At 46.8% G+C, this 21,890-nt stretch overlaps 1 protein-coding gene across 2 annotated transcripts in view; it reads right to left on the bottom strand.

The window, feature by feature from the left end:
* SMARCA2 (SWI/SNF related BAF chromatin remodeling complex subunit ATPase 2) overlaps positions 1–21,890 on the bottom strand; it is a 3,136,185-nt gene that overhangs the window by 2,202,532 nt on the left and 911,763 nt on the right. For both annotated transcript variants that reach the window (XM_069625745.1, XM_069625746.1), the window contains exon 13: positions 9,885–9,939. In XM_069625745.1, coding sequence (XP_069481846.1) covers positions 9,885–9,939 — 55 coding nt within the window. The remainder of the gene's footprint in view (positions 1–9,884; positions 9,940–21,890) is intronic.

The following is a 21,890-nucleotide window of genomic DNA, read 5'->3' on the forward strand; positions in this document are numbered from 1 at the left end:
TTACAGCTACAAAAGAAAAAAAAAACTTAAATTGAACAAAGTTATACTACAAAGGGCCCTTGCTTAAACAAACAAAGGAACTGTGTCTGGTTTCTGGCCTCCACCCTGGTGTTTCCATCAAAAACTTTTGAAGAGGGGGGACAGAGGTTGAGGGTGGAAAGGTCCAACAACTCTCAGGCCAGCCTGGTTCTTCGTCTGTATGGCAAAAATTCTGGAATAGAATCTCAATCCTTGCTGGGAGGCTGGGACGTCTTCCACTGTCTGGCTCTCGACAAGGGACCAAATCTGCGCCAACAGAGTTGCTGTCCCAATTTGTGGGAGTGGAGGGGAGTGTTAGGCAGAATCCTGTGCAGTGCCCTTAGGGACCACTACACACAATTAAGACTACAGGTGGCAATGCAAGTTTTACCTTTTGTACAAGCCTGTACTACTATGTTAAAGTGGTAGCAGTAGCGGAGCAGCCAGGCTCATCTGAAGAGTATATGAGCAGTAGCAGAGATTACACAAAGGGACCACAATTACTGTGACTCAAGCAAACACTGACTCAAGGTTTCAGGTAAAAAAATATAAGTACATTTATTTTTAAACCATTTGTTATAAACACGACACTTATATTAATTCGAAAACCACACGTAAAATACACTAGAACTAACCAATTCCCTTTGTACGGTATACTTCAAGGTTAGTACCCTGTGTTTTAGCGGACCAGTGTTATGAAACAAAAGACGTTACCGGGAATACACTTGCGATCACTTTTTGACAGTAATGACAGTTCGGTCTTACTAAAGAAACGCTTATCCGCGGCAAGAAATGTTACCGGGGCAAAAACACACTTAGCACCTGAGATACCCAGAGAGAGTTGGGGGCAAAAATCATAGGCAATACTTTTGTCAAGGCAGACAAAATCAGAGAACACTCTTAGACAGAAATTCAAACAAAGTCAATAGGCCGGAGCCAGTGTCAAGTGGAACCAGGTTCCTGTTGTCGAGGATCACACAGTCAGATAGTTCACGATTCAGCGGCGCCAGGAGTACTTAGATATTGTCAACAGAGGAAGCAAAAGTTTTAAGGAGGAGGGAAGACAAGGGCAAGCCTTGTAGGCGAAAAAAAAAGGGATTCACCCAAATCCCTCGAGCAGAACACAGTACCTTATTCAAGGAAGAAGCTGGTGCCACGGCAGTTGTTCCTGGTAGTTTCCTGCAGACCCTCGGTTCCTGGAGCTTCAATCCGAAGGAGGACATCTGGAGGGGTCTGCACCACACAGGGCTGAAGCCGACAGCAGCGACGGTGAATAAAAGGTGTGCTCCTTAAAAACTGGAGAGGCTCTTCAGATGGCTAGCCGGACCACTACAGCAGTGTGCAGCGATTTCGACCACGAAGAGGATCCTCTGGCTGTAGAAGATGAGCTGGTTATCCCCACCAAGCTCAAGGGAAGACGACTCGGACTGGATCTTCTCTGGTTGTCGAAGGGTAGATCGCTCAGGACTGCAGCAGGGCTTCACCGGGACGGGATAGTTGCAGCAGTCTACTTCTCTGCTTCTCTTTGGTTCCTTGTAGTTCCAGTGGCGACTGACTTCCAGACCAAGAGACCTGCCTTTATGCAAAAATCCCCCATTTACACAGCCTGGCTGTCAATCACGCAGCAGGGGGGTTGTCCAGCCTGAACAACCACCTCAACCAATCATGGCAAAGTGTGACTTGGGTTTCCTATGATACCCTGTGCAGGGGGTGACTACACCCTTCCCTCACATTCAGCCCACCTAGACACCCAGGCGCCTAGAGGAGGGCTTCTGGGCAGAAGCCTGCCAAAAGACAGTGAACAAAGGAGGCAAACCTAGTTTGCCGTGCAAAGTAAAACACAAGAAGGACTTTAACAAAAAGAAATGGTGAATAAACCCAACCGGAGCCAAAAGAAAAAGTATTTGGTCAAGCGGGTTTAAGTTTGAGGCTAATATAATAGCCTAAAACAATACCACGTTTATATAGTATAATCGCGGTAGAAAAGTTAGGGTAGATACCACTGCCACCAGCCAAGTCTAAATGTTAAAAGAGCGAAACAATGCTCTAGGAGGTACAGATAACAAGGGCTAAGGATTAACCCTTTCCAGTACTCCATGTAAGATGGGATGTACTGGATCTGTGGTTAAATGACTAAGTAAAGTTAATGGAAACTTTACCCTTTTCTGGGGGACAGTAGTCAGCCTCAGGAATGGAATCGGTGGGAAGTCTTAAAGACAACCCTGCGTCACTGCACTGAAGGTGCTGTGTAACACACAAAAGAAGGGGGCTACTGAAGTGGTGTACTCCAGAGTCCACAATCACAAAAACAGATGAAATACACATGGCAAAACACAGGTAAGAGTGGAAAGAAAGGGGTACACTCTTACCAAGTGGAAAAATAAACTCCAGAGATCCAGCAAAGCTGCTGGGGGACTCACTAGGTAAGGGAAATTAGCCATTGAATGAGAATTCTCCCTAGCAGGGAGGAAGGGAGGAGAGGAAGGGATTGGTAGGCGGTACCCACTGGATACCACAGAGAATCCAGAGGTCCGCAAAATACTGACGGCAGAACTGTGGGTGAAGGGCAAGCCTGCCCCCCCCCCCCCAGCAGAGACACGTGGACCCAAACAGGCACGTCATGCCGCCTTTCCCTCAGAGGCTGTTGAGGGGGGGGACTGAAAAAAGCCCTTGTTCCCCCCTTTTTTGTTGTTTCCACCAGTGTTGACTCGGCGAACGGTCAGGCTGCCTGGATCTCCGATCTAGGAAGCCACAGAACCCTCCAAATGTCCGCCCCTTGTTGGACTGTTGATGCGACTCAGTGTACACCTTGGGCGTGGCCTACGTAAGGATAAAGACTTTGCAGTCTGAACTGTTTGTCCTTTTTATCTAGCGCCTCGTCGGTGGGGGAGATAAAGAGGTCGCCACCCTCGAACGCGAGGTTCAATATGCTTTCCTGGATGTCCGGATTGAACTTAGTAGCCGGGAGCCAGGCCTTGCTTCTCCTGTCCGTGGCGATGCATATGGCCCGGCCAGAGGTTCAATGTGTGCCATGGTGGACTCCATGATGTCTCGCGCCACCATTTTCGTCAAGAGGGGGGACTGGCTTTGCACCGGAAGTTCTGAAAGGAAGTCGGCTATTTCCCACCAAAGCCTCTGGTTAACGGCTGCCAGCATGGCATCCGCATTGGCCTGTCGAAGATGCAGCGAAGTGTTGGAATAAAACTTCTTCCCATACGCCTCCAAGATCTTCTCCTCATTGCCTAGCAGCGCAGAGGACGAGGTGGCCGAGGACAACTGAGGCTTAGAGCAGAGTGACGCTGCAGCAATCACTGAAGAGTGCGGTGAGTGTGAACCGACAGCAAGACTGTATCCCCCTCCATTTGCCTGTACTTGGCGTCCAGGCGTTGACTGACCGGGCGGACCGAGTAGAGGTTGATCCACCCCTTTTTGGCCAAGGTGCAACGTCCTTTTGCATCGGGAACCCCGTCCTAGCCGAGGGGTGTAGTGCGAGGACCTCAGCGAGCATCCCTGCTTCTGGTTGTTCGACTTAGGGCTGAGGAAGGGCCAGGTACTCAGCCAGACCTGCAAGTCATTTGTGGAAGGCCTTGGCTGATGCTGTCGTGTCAGGGTCTTCTTCCTCATATGTGTCAACCTGGGCCGGGATGGAAGGAGGAGTGCTGGACGCCGAGGGCTGGAGTTTGGAGACCAGAACCTGGTACGGAACCAGCTTAACTTTGGGAGGCTGGGGAGCCGGAATCGAAGGAGCCGGCATGGGCAGCAGAGGCTGCACAGGGGCCTGCGGCGCTGGAGGAATGGCTATGGGCACGAGCGGCGGGGCCGGAGGGAGCATGTCCCTCATAGCATCGCTGAGGATGGCCCCCATCTGAGGAGATCTCATGAGGGTGAGGAACTTTTCAAAGAACCCGTCCTCACAGGCCAGTGGAGTTGCAGGTGATATTGACGGAATCGCGGGCAGCTGCTGAGGGCGGTGTGTATTCTGTCTCGGTTGCAGAGGGAACCCGCCCTGTGCTGCTAATGGATAAGCTGTAGGCCACGTACCTGGTTGAACCCAGTCCCACCTTGTAACTCGTTCACCCACATGCACCGTTCCTCAGGGAGGTATCTGAAGAGCAGCATCTTGTTTGGCACGTCGGCCATCTTGTCGAGCTGCATGCCTTGTGCCGAAGTCCTGGTGCTTGGCTCACTGGGCCCAGCCTCCTCCAGGACTCTAGACGGCGGAGCACGAGACCTGCCCTGCACCTCAGGCCGAGGCCTGGTAGGTGTGTCCCCTCGGCAAAAGTCACCGGTAGTGCTGTGTGTAGGCACCCCCTCGGTCATAATGCTGGTACAAGGTCATTGCCCCTCGGGTGTGAACCCAGACCTTCCTGTCCCTCAGCACTGTCTTCGGGAGAGTCTACGGACACCTCGGCCTGGCGGCCGGTAGCTGAATTAGCCTTGGTACTGGTGCTGGTATGAGAACCTGAGAGGTTCCTCCCGCTCGGGTGCCTGCTTGGAAAGGAGTCGCCCTTGTGGGGTGCGCTAGAAAAGAGCGGCCCTACTTTGGGCCTGGATCGATGTTTGACGAAGTTCAAGTCCTCTGGAGGCGACATCTCGAAGAGCTCCCTCCAACTAGCCAGTCTATTCTTCAGGGCACGCGAGGAGAGTGCATTACACGCGGTACAACCTTCCCATCCGTGGTCGGGCCAAGGCAGCAGGGCGTGGGGATCTGATGTAAGGATGAGCTCCTTGCAGGCTAGACACCTGCTGAAGCCCGCTGAAGTTGCCATGCACCGGGGAGGAGTGTGGTGCCAGAGGACAGAGTACCTGAGTGATAAAAGAAGACAAAAAGACAGAAGAAAGTATCCGGAGAAAGAGCGCGTGGTATTACATGGCCGAAGCCAAACCCAGAAGCGCTGGTGAAATCGGCCCATTCCAGTCGATGCAGAAAAGGGAAATGAGGTGTGGTGCTGGTGGGCAGAGTCAGGGTAAAGCATGCTCCCAGGGCCACACCCCAGTGCGCCTCTAAATTTAAAAGGGGAAGAAGGTTTTTTCTGGGGAAAAAGGTTCTGTCTCACATCCCTAGGAAGGGACACCCATGAAGTATGGAGGAAAGGGGACAGGACGTAAGAGTACATGTGTAACATGTGTAACATATGAATGATTACTCACCTGCTTTATTGTTCACTTTTGAATTGGATCCTAACTGAGAATTAATGTTACATCAATTACTGCTTTTTAAAGAATGCTTTAAATATCTTTGTGTATAAATTATTTATTATAACTTTAAGTGTGTACCTGTATTTACTTGTTTCATTGCACAGCTCTACAGCTCACATTATCCCTCTTAATATCAGCCTGGCTGCTCAGTCACACTATCAACTTGTGTAGTAGAGACCTATATTAAAAGGTGGGTCTAATATCAATATTTTACACATATAAAATAAATAAGATCCGCTTTGTGTAATCCCACACCAGTTGGACTGCACTAATTCTTACCTAACAAGCCTCAACCAGTGTCCCCCTTAAAGGAAATGTTTGAGCCAGTCGAGCCCCTCGAGCAGCAACCGACTACACCACTGACTGTTGTCACACCGCAGTCGCTAACGTCGTCCGAGACATCTCGACCAGTGCTTCAGACCCGCCAACCAGCACTGGGACAACTATTCCTGACCCCGAGCCACTGTGTATGCCAGCCTGCAGCCATCCAAATTGCCTGCCACCTGATACCCACAGCCGTCTCCCGTCTTGAAGTCTGTCGCAGAAGCTGAAAGGCACCCAGAAAACAGACTCTACACAGTCCAGCAACAAGAGGTTCTACAAGCAAAAGGTAAATTGTGGTTCTGTCCCCCTGGTCCTTCTCCAAAAGCCCGTAGTGACATTTTAATACCCTCCGGTCAGTATCCAGAGTGTATCCCTTTTCCTTTTTGAAACGGTCTGTCCTCTGCATTCATTTACGGGGTGGGTTGTATTTTGTAGTGTCCTAGAACTGTCTGTTGAATAATAATAAAGTAGATATTCGTATACAACCTTGACTGTACAGCCCCTTTTATCATTGGGTAATAATTGTATTTTCGCTGTCTTGCAACTAACCAACGGTCCACGACATTGCAGAGATAAGCCTGATGTCCCGTCTACGTTACCAAAATTGGACAAGGTGGTTTATAATTTGCTTGTGTTTCCAATCTGTTTGGATCCCTTCTGTTGTAATAGAGGGGTTGGGGCTGGTTGAAGGTTTAGAAACCGAAATTCATCCTTGGACCACTGGTGATCCAGACGTAGAATCATCACTGGTGATCCAGACATTTATTCATCACGGGGAGGAAACGCAGAGACGTGTCCACGAGGAAACTGAGAAATCGGGAGATCAGCCAAGGCCCGAAGAGAGACACACAGACGGCACGAGAACCAGTGAGGTACCAGAGACACTGCAGAGAAGAGCTGCTGTACCACGCAGTACCCAAGAAGGACAGTGAAGCCGGCAACAGTAACAGGAGAGCCTCAGAAGGACTGTAGGGCACCGGACCGCTCTATGTTTTGGCGCCACTGAAATAAGCCATGGGGAGCCCGGCAGCAGAATAGCAGATGGAGGGTAGTCAAAAACAAATAACTGAAGGCCTAACTAAAACCCCATATTGGTAAAATATAAGAAGGCAAAAGGGCCCAATTTCCCATTTATGAGAAGTCAAATTGGGGAAACCTGTAACACGTACTGCTACTAAAGAAACCAACTGTAGTGGTAGGAGTGTTCTTCCTGACAGGAGAGTGAACCAGAAAAGGGACCTTTTAGAGTTGGTCCTGGCAGGCGAGTAGACCAGGAGAGAAATAGTTAATAGATGTGGTTGTGGTAAAAAGGTGTCCAAGAAGACACATTAAGAGTTATGTTCTTTTGACAAACTGCTACATCACCAACAGTGGTGGGTGTGCTATCCTGACAAAGCATTTTCATTGTAAGAATCATTGTGGTGTGCTAAGATTTACTTTGAAGGCTGAGAAAGACATTGTGTGGAGAAAACAATTGCCTTGGTTTGTGAACTGGTATTTTGTGAAAGAAACAGTTGGCTTATCAAGATGGATATTGTGGAAGAGAAATATTGCTTTGGTTTTTCAATGGTTTGTAGAGAAGACATTTGCTTTATCAAGTGGAACGACGCAACGGATGGAAAATACATTTTGTGTTCACTTGAACAGATTTCTGTTGAATCAGAACTTGTTTAAGGTAACTCCTGAATTCATCCAGGGGAAAGGATTCCAACCATGGTCACAAGTAGTACTTCTAAAACATCCAAGTTTGGATTTTTGGATGGTTTTGTTGAATTGAAGAAAACTATTCCTTGTATATTTGTGTTTTATGTTTAAGAGTGAAGATCAGAAACTATTGGACATTGTTATCTTTCTTTAGTTTGCTAGGTAGGGATACTCTCGTTAGGACAGGGAAAGATAGGTGTTTATCTCACTTCTTTTATTTCAACAAAATGGCAAACATGGACAAAACTATACCTTTGTGTCCGTCTCGCATTTTGACCCCTCAACACACATACACCAGTCTGGGCAGTCTACCTCGGCAGCTATTCGCTCCTCCTCCTTGTCTGGGTTCCATCTCACTTCTGACTCTGCACTCCCAACATTCTCACACCTCTCCTGGACTTCCAATCCGCCATATCGGTCCTCGTGGGGAAGCCCCACCCGCCCCAGCGACCAGGTGCCTCACCCTTTTGGGTCACTTGCTGCCTCTTCAGCTTCCCTCGTTTCCCTGGTTCTCGCAAACTACCGGACTGCTTTTCCGGGCTGCACGCTGTGGTCCCCATGGAGGCCTCTCCCCCTGTGGCCCCTTCCCTTCAACCTGACGTCACTGCCGCCTCGCGGCCTTCCCTCAGAAATGCAGTTTTCTGCTTCAGCCCATCTCCTTCTCTTTGCCTTGCCTATGGTAGCTGCCAATGTTTTTCACTTATTTTCCATTGCAGGCCTTACCTTTGTGTCGGGAGCTTGTCTCTTTGCGTCCACTCAGGCCACCATCTTGGACATATTTTTAACCTAGGCTATGACAAACTTTAAAATCCCATGGACAAGAATATGAGTTCATTGGTTTCATTCCCCAGAGATCCACATCTCCCGAAGGACCAGTCAAGGTTGTCTCATTTCCCAACTGATTTTAGCCCCAATAATAGAACCCTTAATCAGGCGAATACTTTTACATTCCAAAAGACACTCTTTACTTGGACGACGTCCTATATGACTAATACCATCACATCTCTTCCTGAGTTGCTTGAAGAACTCGGAGCCTTCATTAATCACACTAAATCTATGGGATTGAATATCTCTGAATCCCCAAGTAACCTGGAGTTGCTAAAAGAAAACTAGCTGTTCCAAAGGAAGAAAGGAGAATTGTATTATTTGGGTATCAAAATCATGCCCTTTCAGTAGTCGCTTTACCAGTGCAACTCCCCCACCCTCTTTAAAGAACTTAAAGGGGATCTAGCTAAATGGGAAAACCAGGAGATGGCCAAATTACAGCATTAAAAATGAATATAATTCTTCGGCTGCTCTATATAGCCACTCCCATGCCAGTTAAAATTGCAGACCAACCAATCACAGCGCTCATTAAACAAATGCTAAAGTTTACCTGGGACAGTCACAAACCTAGGATTAACAAGTTAGTCCTCACAAATCGTCATAATAGAGACCTGACCCTCACAGGTGCATTCTGGCGGCACAACTCTCTCAGATTTTTTTCCTGGAATGAAAATAATCAACCTGCTTGCTTGCTAGATGTGGACCTATCCACAAGCAACCGGCTCTACAGGATTTGCCATATTTCAACAAGCCAAACACAAACCACCTGGATACACTCCTTCCTAGCAAACAATGCAAAAATAACTGGGGGATGTGTTGGGATTGGTCCAGGCCCAATCTACTGGTAACTGGGCAACCCGGGCTTGTGAAAGAAATATTTTTCTCTGAATGGGAAAGAGGTCTGTCTGAATGATTTCAGCTCTGTAGCTCAGGGGCCCCCTTCAATTTTGAAAGGGCGCAAGAGTACGTTTCAGAACTTTGAAAAAGAGAGATTCTGTTATATGCAAATTAGACACTTGATCACAATTCCAGTAGTTTGAAAGGCAGGATTGCGCTCACCTACAGCTCTTGGACACACTATGAAAGATAGAATACAAAGAGGTAGAATCCTCCAGGCAATATCAACTGTTAGATTGTTGTGATCCTTTCTAATGTTTACGAGCAGACGTGTGGCAAGATTTGGAAAAGGGATCTTCAATCCTCCCAATGAATCTCCAATAGGGAAAGCACCATTAATATCCTTTATAGATGGTAAATGTGTCCATCACGTTTGCACAAAAGGAAACCTTCCCATTCGCCCATAGGCTGGAGGGGGTGTGGGGAGAAGGGAGAAATGATTCACATGTTCTGGAAAGAGATTCTATGTATCATTCACCTTAAACCACATATTGATCGGAACAAAGTATGGAGATTCCACTGGCGGGGCCTGGCGCTGATAAAATTTACATGCTCTGTATAAGACAGAGGGTTGATTAATTTTGATAAAATGATTTTGCCTAATCCAAGTACCAAGAGGTAGTGAACAAATGGTTGAATTTAGATCTTGTAATATCTTCTTGTGTATGCACTTTACTTGTTGCCACAGGAAAAATATATAAGTCTTTAAAAAACAGAAGTAGACTGGAGTTCTCTTTAGGGAAGTGGATTTGTTTGAAAGCTTGCCAAAACACTTCAGAAAAACAATGACTGATACAGGTTTTTTGAGCGACGGCCAAGCCTTTCTGGACAAGGTGAACACTTTGTTGATTTATAACTGGACAACATCTAAAAAGTTAGCAGAAAGAATCAATGACTAAACAAAAATAAGAACCAACCTCTTCATATTCAGAGCCACTCTCCTCACTGTCTGACCTGGGTGCAACCTCGTACCTGACAAGGGAAACAAAAAAGGAAGTGATACACAACATACAATTAAAACTATTTTCATACTTGCCAATCAAGAGTAATGCTACATTTATTTTGTCTATTTTGTCAGAAACTTTATACTGATACAAGCTTGGATAAAGAAGAGAACAAGTTACTTAACCCTGGTAACGTTCTTTGGACTGGATGTTCCTCCCACGTATTCCTCATCTTTAGATATCTTCTCTTCCAGCTTTAGCTGCTTCAGAATGTTTATTCTGGCAGAGGGTGCTGTGCGTCGATGTGGGTGACTCGATGGCCCTCGAAGGCCACAGTCTCGAGGTCGACGTCATCACGGGAATATATAACACACCCAGCGCCCGTTAGCTTCAGTTCTTGTTTTACATTGCCTTCTCCCAGAATTACCGGCATTAGTGTGCCCCCTGACAGTATTAGACAATGAAGGAGCGGACGGTGCAATGCACAGAAATTCTACTTTGGGGTAGGCTGTGAGGGGCTATGTGGAATACATGGGAGGAACATCCAGTCGAAAGAAAGTTACCAGGGGTACCTTGTTCTTCAAATGGATTGTGTCCTCCCACGTATTTCTCATCTTTAGATAGACTCCCAAAGCAGTGTCAGTTTTGGAGGAAGGAATACGAATTTTGGGGATTTATTCTCAAGATTTGTCATGGACAGAATGTACAACCACCTTTCCTAATCTTCCTTCCTGGCCGGAAGGCAAATCCAGGCAGTAATGTTTTGTGAATGTGTAAATAGGAGATCAGGTGGCTGCCACACAAATATTGGCACCCCTCTTTGCAAAGCAGAAGGTGTAGTCATGCCCCTTGTGGAGTGAGCCCTCAGGCCTTCTGGGGGATCTTTTCCTGCAAGTCTGTAGCATTCCATAATGCCTAGTATTATCCATCTGGATAATGTTTGCTTTGTGACCGCCAGTCCCAAATGGTGTCCAGTGTAGCCCACAAAGAGTGTCATCTTGATGTAATTTAGCTATACGTGAAATGTAAAAACTAAGTGTCCTTTTTTGATCTAGCCCGAGTAGCCTCTCCTCCTCCTTGCCAGTATGCAGAGGCGGATAAAATGTTGGTAAAACCATCTTCTGAGGGATGTGAAAATCTGACTATTTTTGGAAGAAATGTAGGCTTAACCCTTAGAACAACTTTGTCCCTGTAGAAGGTTGTAAATTGTGGTTTACTAGATACGGCCTCTAACTCACTCACACTGCGGGCGGATGTTAAAGTGACAAATAAGATGGTCTTAAAAGTTAGTAGTCACAATGGACACGGGTGGAGCGGTTCAAATGGAGTGCACATAAGCAATTTTAATACAAGATTCAGATCATTTGTGAGCCAGTTTAGAAATTGTATACCCAATCGCATTTTGAAATGTGACACTTCTTCCGACGTGCGCTTAAAGATCGAAAACACAGCCAAATACCTTTTGATGGTTCTAATCTGGAGCCCCAGATTTGCCAGGTGTAATAAGAAAGACACCACCATAGGTGTATTGCACTGAAAATGATATACATTCTTTTCCCTGCACCAGCTGCAGAATTTTGTCCTAACGGCAGCGGTACAAGGTTTTCTTTGCTGGCCTTCTGGCTGAAAGCAAAATCTCCATTACATCATCCGGGATGTGCAAATACTTATATCTCAACTTCTCAGAAACCATGCCTGAAGGTTGAGTGTCTTGGCCTCTGGATGGAGAACCCGACCTTCCTCTCGCGAGAGAAGGTCCTCTCTTTGTGGAAGACGCATCGGAGGGCAGATGGACATGTCCAGAAGGACAGGGTACCACATCCTCCTGGCCCAAACCCAAACAATTAGGATCATGGATTTCCCAAACTTTCTCAACCTCCTCATGACTTGAGGAATGACGGGGACTGGAGGAAACGCATATAGAAGTGGAAACTCCCAGTACACTACGAATGCGTCCCCTAGAGCTGCCCTTGGAGTAAATTCCCTGGAGCAGAACAGTTTGCACTTCCTGTTGACAATGGTTGCGAACAGATCCAGTTGAGTGGTTCCCCAAAGGGTCAAAGATCTCTTGAAGGACGTCCTGAGCTAGTTCCCACAGATGGGAGACACTGCTCTGCCTGCTCAGAGCATCCATCGCTGTGTTCTCCTCTCCAGCTAAGTGAACTGCTGATAGGGAGACTCCTTCTTGAAACGCCAAGAAACAGAGCTGCATTGCCTCTATGCTCAGTGGTAGTGACCCCTACACCTTTCTTGTTGAGGTAGTACATGGCCACTGTGTTGTCTGTCATTATCTGGACATTCATTCCCCGTACAGAGGGGAGGAAGGCCTTCAGTGAGAGTTTGATTGCCCTCAGCTCCAAAAGATTGATCTGTAGTTTGGACTCCGATGGAGAACAACGACCGCTCACTGTTAGATCGTTGGCGTGGGCTCCCCACCCAGTCAATGGGGTGTGCGTAACTACTGTTATCTTCCGCCACGGTTGCCAAAAAGTTTGTCCCTTCAGAATATTGTCCGTGCAGACCCACCACAGGAGATCCTGTGCGACCCTTTTTGGAACCTGAAGCAGGTCTGACATCTTACCTGAGAATTGAGACCACTATGTCCTGAGAGCCCATTGGAGGGATCTCATTCTCAGGCGAGCCTCTGGCACCAGGACAATGCAGGATGCAATGAGGCAAAGCAACCTCAAAAAGTCAAAGGCCGGAAGACACTGGGCACTCTGGAATTTGGTGACCATCTACATAATGTGTTGAGCTCTCACCTCGGGTGGCAAGGCTTTTCCCAAGGATGCAATGAGGACTGCTCTGATGAACTGGAATCCTTGAGATGGTGGTATGTGGGACATATTGTAATTGAACGAGAAGCCCAGTCTGGAGAGAGTGGCAGGTTACGCTGAGATGTTCCAGGGCTTGTTTAGGAGAACAGACCCTGATCAGCCAATCATCCAGGTAGGGGTAGACGTGAATCCCCCCTTTCCTGAGACTCGCTGCCACGACCACCATCCACTTGGTGAAAACCCTCAGCCTGAAACTGATAATGAGAACAGCCAACTGCGAACCTCAGGTACTCTGTGCTTGTGATGGATAGGCACATGAAATTAAACATCCTGAAGGTCCAAGGGCACCATCTAATCCTGAATCTGGAAGACCTGAAGGATCTGAGAAAGGGGGAACCATCTTGAACCTGTCCTTCCTGAGGAACTTCAAGCATCTCAAGTCTTAGATGGGTCTCAATCATCCGTCCTTATTGGGGATTAGGAAATAGGGAGAGTAGCAGCCTTTGTTACTTTTTTTAATTCTTTTTTTATTTTTTTTTTATTAGTTTATTCAAACCTTTAAAAAGAAAAACAAAACAGCATTTTCCCTCCCTCCATCCTCTTCACATTGTCAAATCATAAGTCCACAGTTAACACATAGTAATCAGTCAATAGGTCCGATAAACTCGTACAGCAGATTTCTCTAGTTTTACTTGGACCCTAAATTTACTTTCTGCTCATCCAAGTGGACTTTTAGCATTCGAAGGAAGTTTATTAGTGCAAATAGAACTGATCTGTTGGACCCATCAAAGAGTGCTTTCCACCATTCTTCAGCACTCAGTTTGATGATCATTGATCACTGGCCCTAAATTGATTCCTCTTTGTTGCTGGAATGCCTGGCAAGTCATCATCTGATGTTTTAAGGTCTCCTTGTCCTTGCTGCAAAAATCTGCACATAAGGTCGAGTTCGGCGTGCTTAGACCAAGTACCCAATCGTTCTTTCGTTGCCAATATATTTAGCCTAAAACGCATGTACAGTGATCTTGCATGTTCATCCGGAAGGCGAGTTAAATAGGTGTGTCGCTGACAATAAACTTTTGCTTCTCCTAGGACCTCGTACATCAGTTTTGATTTGGATCTTAAGTCACAGGTGTTAATCCAGTCTAATCTCCAAATCTTCTTTGTCAGATCTGGATTTTCTGTTAGCGTCAGAAGAGTGATGTCGTAGTCTTAATAGGTCTTGACAAAGGAGATTCCATTTGGAGAGGATAGTGTGCACTTTGTATCAGGCTTGTGCAGTATTTGAACCTGGGCCACAAACCCTCAACATCGTTTTTCGAAACAAGCTCAATAAGTTACATGTGACTCTTGCATGAGTTGAATGGAGGCCCAATTTGTATCGTAGACAGGCAGTTGAAGTGCCCTTAGGAAGCTGTAACACTCGTATCCAGAATATATTTTCGAGTGAGTTCCACAGGTCGCTTGTGCATCCGAAGGCATTTTTACCACCGTAGATTAGGGCTGGAACGACTTTTTGCTGGATAAACATGATTGGTTTTAGTGAAAATTTCCCTAATGTTTTATTGATCAGGGAAGCTTGGCATGTCAGATGTCGGCACTTACTTTTAGCAACTTCAGCCCATGGAGCATCGTTTCTACTGGTGCTGATCCTCATACCTAGATATGTGGTGTTTTTTTACAATCTGCAGCTGGTCTTCAGCAAGGCACCAACTGAACTTCTTTCTTCATCCACTGATTCCTGATAATTTCTCAAAAATTTGAATTTCACATTTGTTTGTTGTTATATAGGCGCCAAGGAGGTTCAGTTTGCGCTGAAGTCCTATGGGAGTCAAGTCTATCAGGAGAAAGGTCATCAGCGTAAACCAAGTAGTCTATGGGCGAGCCGTGAATTTTTGGAGGAAACGTGGCTGCGCCCTTAAATGCCTCGTTTACATCGGATATGAACAGATTGAAGATGATGGCTGCCAAGGGACAGCCTTGTTTCACACCCTTATGTGTACTGATTGGGGCAGACAGCGTGCCTTTCGCGTCCAGTCGGATCTTGATGGAAGTGTCAGTGTGTAGTTCACGAATTGCGTCCACTATACTGGGAGGACAGTTCCATCTGGTCAGTTTTTTCCATATCAACTCTATTTATGCTGTCAAACGCGTGTGACAGGTCTATCAGGGCCAGATAGATTTTGGAATTTGATCTAATTTCTTCCATCTTTAGTAAGTTCAGTAATGGCAAATGTAGACCGCATCCAACCCCTTTTACAAACCCAGCTTGTCTAGGGTCTACGTGGTTGGATTCTTTAGCCCAGTTTAAGTGTTTTTGTTGAAGAGTAGCATAGATCTTCCCCAAGACGTCGAGGAGCGCTATAGGTCTATAGTTTTTTGGGTTGGTTCAGTCCCCCTTTTTAAAGATTGGGACCACCACACCGCTCTTCCATGACTTAGGGGTAGATTGACTCTTAACGACTGTCAAATAGGGTTACACAGAAGCCTGTCCATAATTCTGGATTACGCTTGATCGTATAGTTCGTTAATCCATCGGGCCCAGAAGCTCTGGATTCACACACGTTTTTGATTGCGTGTAATATGTCATCTCGCTCAAACACAAAGTCCCATTGGTTTACCACTGTGGATTCCCAGGCTGTAGTTAGTGCGTCTCTACAAAACAGATTTGTGTAGAATTCGGCCCATTCTGCTTCTGTGACTGCGTTGGCCTGTAAAGCGTGTTGTGGTGCCAGGCTGTTGTTTATCAACCTCCAGTAGTCGGCTGAATTTTTACCAGCCATTTTTAACATCATGTTTTCTGAATCATTTTGCAGCATAGTGGCTGGGTGTGTGTTGAGCCAATTCTTGTATTTTTGTTTGATCACCCTTTTGCTCTCACGCGTAGATTCATTGTTTGGCCCTTTTAGTTTCCTTATTTCTTGTTGCATGGATCTTTTCCGTTGAACAATCACGTCAAATTTGTGTTTTGGGCGAAACTCAACGTGTTTCAAGATGTGTTTGTGTTCTTCCAATTTGGACAAGAGATGTTGGTATTCCAAGGACTCTGATTTTTGCTGGAAGTTGATTGTGATGGCAGATACTTCTGCGTCCAAGAGATTTAGACGGATCCTACTAGAACCCGTGCTCACCGCAAACGGCCAAAACGCTTGGTCACAGGGGGTATGGTAATCGATTGAGAGTTGTACCATGTCGTGATCACTGTGGTTCATTTTAATTACTTCTAGTTTCATCGACCTCTTATGAATGTTTTCCGATACGAATATGTAGTCGAGGACCGATTTTTGGTCAAGTCGTCTCCACGTAGGGCGAGCCGGGATGTCGCATGCTGTTAGGCAGAAACCTGTGCAGTTCCCTTAGGGACCACTGCAAGAGATTTAAGACTACAGGTGTTAGCAGTAAACCCACTTGGTAGCAGTCTGTACCACACAGATTTACCTGGTAGCTGTGGCTGAGCAGTCAGACTTCCCTCAAGAAGAGTTCGGCAGTATGCAAAGTATACTCAAAAGGCACTCAGATACATTAATACAAACACACACTGACCAGAACTTTAGGTATCAAAGTATATAATTATTTATTTAAAAACACACAGATGAAACACTCCAGCACTCTTATTGTAAAATATTCTAAACACAGTTACTATTATGATATATACACCCCTTTTTCCCTATTAGAAAATCACAGTAAGACACCACTTATTTTCATACAGAGGTGAGCGCTTAACTAGATTGCACTCTAATAAGTTTGTGAAAAAGGGAGGGAAAAAAGACAGGATATGAAGAGGTACACCACTCTATGATTCCAGAACACTGTTAGCAAGGCAGAGAGCAAAAAGTCACTGTTGAGCCAAAGTCCAAAGGCTGGGCCCACTCTTAGAGAGAGCAGATCACGAATGCGCCCAAGATCACACAGTTACACTAGGCTTAGCAAGTCTTGCAGAGGGTTCAGAAAAGAGTTTAGAGAGGCTTAGAAAAGTTTAGCCAGGGTGTCCCAGGCTAACCCAGGTTCGAAAGCCGGGGGCTAAATCTACCCCGTACAGTCGGTTGCAAGGGAAGCCAGGCGGGACACGGTACCTTAAGTGGGAAGGATCCTCCAGCGGTGGCAGTTGTTCCTGGTAGTGGGTGCAAGTTGCGTCGTCGTCCAGGGGAAGAGAAGATCTCGACTTGGAGGAAAGATGAAGGTCATTGCACTGCCAGGGCAGAAACCAGCCGCGGAGTTTTCCGGTTAAAGGTGGTACCTTTGTCTCACGGTCGTGGTAAAACGTGGTATCCCGGTTGCCGGGGTGCTTAGCACGGGCAAGGTGGCCACGAGATACATCGGGAAAGAGAAGACGGTGAAACTGGTTATCCCCACCAGTCAAAGGAAGAAGACTCTCTGGCGGGAGATCTCCTCTGTCGTTGGGAAAAAGTGGTGAGACGGTCCAGCAGGGCTCCACCGGTCGTGGCAGGTCGGCTCAGCTTCTCCCTCGTCGGATTCTTAGGTCCTGTGGCAACTTCTGAAGTTCCAGTCCCCAAAGCCCTGCTTTTATGCAGCAAACCCCCATTCACTCAGCCTAGCTGTCACTCAAACATGCTAAGTGGTGAGCCGGCCGGCTCACCACTTGGGGCAATCAGGACGGAGTGCGACTTGAGTTGCCTAGGCAACTCAGTCCAGGGTGCCTAAATTCCCCTCCACCCCTCCTAAGTACCCCAGACATAGTGGCACCACTTTGGAGGGCTTCTGTGGAGAAGCCCGCCAAAAAGTGGAACAAAGGGCTTGACTTTGGTTGGAGTCACAGAAGAGAACACAAACGCCATTTTAGAATCAAGTTTTGGCAAAAAATACCAACCGGAGAATTAATATTAATTAAATAAACCGGCGATATGTTCGAGGCTACCGTAAATAATTAAATAAAGATAGTAGCCTAAAACAATGGGAAATCCCATAGGAAAATATTTGCGGTTGAATATAAAAAGTAGTATCCACTGCCACCAGCCAAAACTCGATCAGGGGGGACGGAGATGTGCCCCCTCGACTAACAGACCCTGGGGCAATCGAATTGCCTTAGCCAGTACGTCCACAATATGATGGTTTGTACTGGTTCTGTTCAGAATTTAAGACTAGTAAAGTCAATGGTGACTTTACATGCCCTGGGAGACAGTAGTCAGTCCCAGGGTATGGAGTCTATACTGGGGGGGGTCACTATGACATCCCTGTTACTGCACGGAGGGTGCTGTGTAACACACATCACAAAAACACATGAAACCCTATGGAGTAAAAGACCCCATAGCCCATTAAACACATCTAGATTCAAAGAAACACACTCAAATCATGTCCAAGAGTGAGGGTAAAAGAGTCTCACTCTTGGCAGGAGAAAAAAATAAACCCCAAAAATCCAGCAAAGCTGCTGGGGGACTCACTAGGTTAGGAAATTCAGCCTAAACAGAGAATTCTCCCTAACAAATGCCGTGTTGCCATTTAACATCGTCAGCCAACGAAGTTCCATTTCCAAACACCATTGGGACACTGTCTGTTCCTGTTTATTCACGCCCCTATTCTTACCATCCATTAATTCTGAGTTTGGAATACAGACAATGTTTAGGTCTCCACATATGATTAGGTCCAGCAGCTGCTACTTTACGAGTAGTTCATCGATCACCGCTGTTAACTGATCGATAAAAGCCATCGCATCGTTGGACAGATGATTCCAATATAAGTTGATAATGTGTAGGAGTGTGCCCTTGCTGTTGCCTTTGTGTGGGACACTAATGGTAGAGACCTGAATAAATGGTGATAGGTTGCAGGAATTCAAGATCCGGAATCCAGATGCTTTTTTTACAGCCAAGAGAAGGCCTGCCATAGGTCTGCCCTTTAATTCAGCGATAAAGCAGCCAATTACTAGTTCGAACCCTTCTAAAAGCGGACTTTCGCTTAGCCAAGTTTCTTGTAAACACAAGAGGTCAAGGTCTTTGGCCCACGCTGTTTCGAACAAATGCGTAAAGCCTCTGGTGTTGCAAGAGCCCATAGTACAGACGCTGTTCCCCCCCCGGCCACCGGTGCCTGGCATTACTTCTTCGGTTCCATATATAGAGTTGCAGCCAGCCAGGACCAATCGTCGGCTTTGTAGGTCGCATTGTCTTTAGTCTTTGCGTCGTCTAGCATAGTAGGTCGGCTCACCATTCCATTGACTGTTAGCCTCATCAGTTCACCCATGTGGAAAGACTCCGAAGAGTCCAAATTGGGATGACTTTCAGACACGAGGACCTGAGTCGTCTCTGCAGCTGTTCTGCTGCAGGCCCCATCTTTAGGAGATTTAAGCCCGATGCCTCCATCTGCTTTGGCTATGTCGCACCCCAAAGATATCAGCACCGGTCCGGCATCAAGCAGCACATCGGCTATGAGCTTGGACTGTAAGTGTAGAATCACTGCACCATTTTTCCTTTCATTAAGGAATTCCACAATTTTCAGATCTTCAGATTTGTTCGCTCTTAAGCTGGGAATCAGGTGACACAACCATAGCACATTGTGACGATTTAAGATTAAGTCGTCGGAAGATTCTATGCTTTCTAGTATCAGGCAATGGGAGCTTGTAGCGTTAGGGATTGTGGTTTTCACCCTTTTGTATTTGTGTTTTGGCAGTGTAGATTTGTGTTATTTAGCATCTCCATTTGCTTCTTTGGTTAATTGTCTGGAGTAAAAGGCAACCTGTTGTCAAATTTCTGCTCTATTAGTGTGTCGTTAGGTACAGGGTGTACTGCTTGCTTGACGGCTTGCAACTTATTGTTGCCCGACAGGCAATCTATAGTGACTTTCGTGCTTGGTGGAGGACAATTTATGGGAAGCTTAGCAGCCAGCATCTTTCGTTTGGCGTCAAAAGTCAAGAAAAGAGGCTCCTGGCGTCGTTTCTCTGTTTGGGACAAGGGCAGTGGTTGAATCAATTAGCAGGATCTAGACGCTTTCTTGGAAGGGATCTCGCTCTTAGACTCCTCATGGGGAACCTGCAAAGGTGAAGCCGATGGGGTCTTGCCAGCACCCTCTGCTGGTCTGTTGATCTCTTCTTGAACTTCCTGGGAAGGTGAGACGGGTGGCATCTTGAAGGTTGCCTGTGTGGGTGCCACTGGCAAATCCGTGGCAGTAATTTCTTCATCCTCGTATGTGGACACGTTCATCAGGTCGTCCGATACGTCACTGATGCAGGTGTATATCGCCTCGGGTTCCATCAGTACTGCTTTGTCGGCATTCACAGTCTGCTTTCTTTCAATAATTTTATCTTAGACGATAGAACCGTTGACAGTTACATTTACTGTTTTGATATTGTGCAGAAATGTGAGAGTCATTTCCACGTCTCACTTTCCTTGATGGTTGGTTTTTAGTTTTTTTTGCTGGTCCACTCGTTGCTTGGGGCTTGACTGGAATCACCTTTTGAGTGTCTGCTGGGTCCTTAAAGGTGTCGTGTAAGGCAGGAGGAGAATTGTCCTGAACGACTGGTTTCGCTAACGGCGTTCGATGGCAAGGCGGCTCCTGGTTGATTATCTTTGAAGTTGAGGCCTTTTGTGGATTTAGTAATGCTAAATTAGCTACGGCCTGACTCTCCTTAACAACCGCTGCAAACAGACTGCCAGGCTGAATTGCATCCAAGGTTATGACGTTTGAATGCTGTTGGTTGAAGGAGCTTCCGTCCTCAGTGATCACGGGCAGCAAGACGGGGTCAAGGTGAGTGAATGAGTCTGGGTGAGACACGCCAGACTCCACGGTCTTCGTGCCCAGAGATGTAGCTTCTGCTCACACATGAGGCAATCCAAAGGCTTTGGTAGACTCCGCTGTGCTACTAGACGGTCTTAACTCTCTCTCAGTTGGGTTAGTCATGACCGGCACCCTAGGACTCAGATGTCAATGTCTTATCCGGGAGAGTTGTAAGTTGACACTTTGCACAAATGATATCTTCCGCTGGACAGCCATGCTCTTTTTCTTGCTTGAAAGAGACTCAGGGCTTCTTTAGCTACTTCTGCCAATAGTTTATTATCCAAGTTTGCATTTGTGTCATGTTCAGTCATGGCTTCAAAGGCCCAGTCCGCCTTCTTATGTATCTCATGGAGCACTTCCTTGCAATAAGTGTTCTTATTTTCCATGCTCAGTAATTTGTTATTCATGCCGGCGACCCCAGATGAGAGGTCTTTGATGTTCTCATTGAAGTGCTCATACATTTTGATGAATGGCGTAATTGATAGACATGGCAGACATAGTTGCATGTAGGTCTTTCGCTTGTTGAGCGATTCCTAATACTTCTGCGTTTTTGCATCCAAGCTGCAGGCCTCCCCTACAGTGGTTTACTGGACGTCTAATCTTTGGAAATGAGCGTTCCATTAGAGAAGAGTCAGAAGAGGCTTGATCGGATGGCGAGTCGCTTGTAGGGGAGCGGCCTTCAGTGGTACCTTGACCCGGTGGCAAGTGCACAGTTGGAGAGCCCAGGCAGTTTTTTTGAGAAATGTTATACATTTGAACCTTTTTGTTCTGTAAACAACGGATACTGGGCGAGATGCTCGCATCAAGCCTCCTTCGTTTGGTTAGGCATCTGGCCCTATAGGTTTGCACCTGATGCTGATTTGTAGAGGACCAGGATTCGGCGACAGGAGTACCCTTCACGTGGTCCTGCACGGCAGGTCGTCCATTTGGTGCACTTTTACAGGTTCTTTCTTTATTAAGGCGAGTGAGGTCTGTTAACAGTTTGTTAACACCCAGTGAATTTCTTCTCCCAAAACCATGCGTCATTTCAGAATTGAAAGGATTCAATGCGGGTTGAAGCTCAAAGCCGCCTTGGCATGCGTCTCCCCCCCTCGTCTCGCATTCTCGTTGAGAGCACAACACGGCAACTTCATCTCCACTAGCCGGGGCACCCTCATCTCCGCTAATGGGGGCAGCCTCACAGGGGAAAGATGATGTGTCATCTATGTTGCCTATATTGTCGAGCGCACTATAAAACCTATTTCGTGTGATTCCAGGTTTAAATTTAAGTTTATAGTTGGTTCGGGGCGCGGGTAGGAACTGCTTGATGTAGGCGGGTCCCCGTCCAAGGCAAAGGCGGGTTCACTAGGAAGCCTACCCTCAGCGCCCGCCAGAATGGCCCCGCCCGTCGCACATGCACACAGTCGAGTCATCCAACGAGGAAACCGCACCTGCAGCCGGCATCGACAAGTGGCTGGAAGCCGTTCCGATGCCAACGGGCCCA

This window comes from Ambystoma mexicanum, chromosome 6p, assembly GCF_040938575.1.
Source record: "Ambystoma mexicanum isolate Mex_15411 chromosome 6p, UKY_AmexF1_1, whole genome shotgun sequence".
NCBI lineage: Eukaryota > Metazoa > Chordata > Amphibia > Caudata > Ambystomatidae > Ambystoma > Ambystoma mexicanum.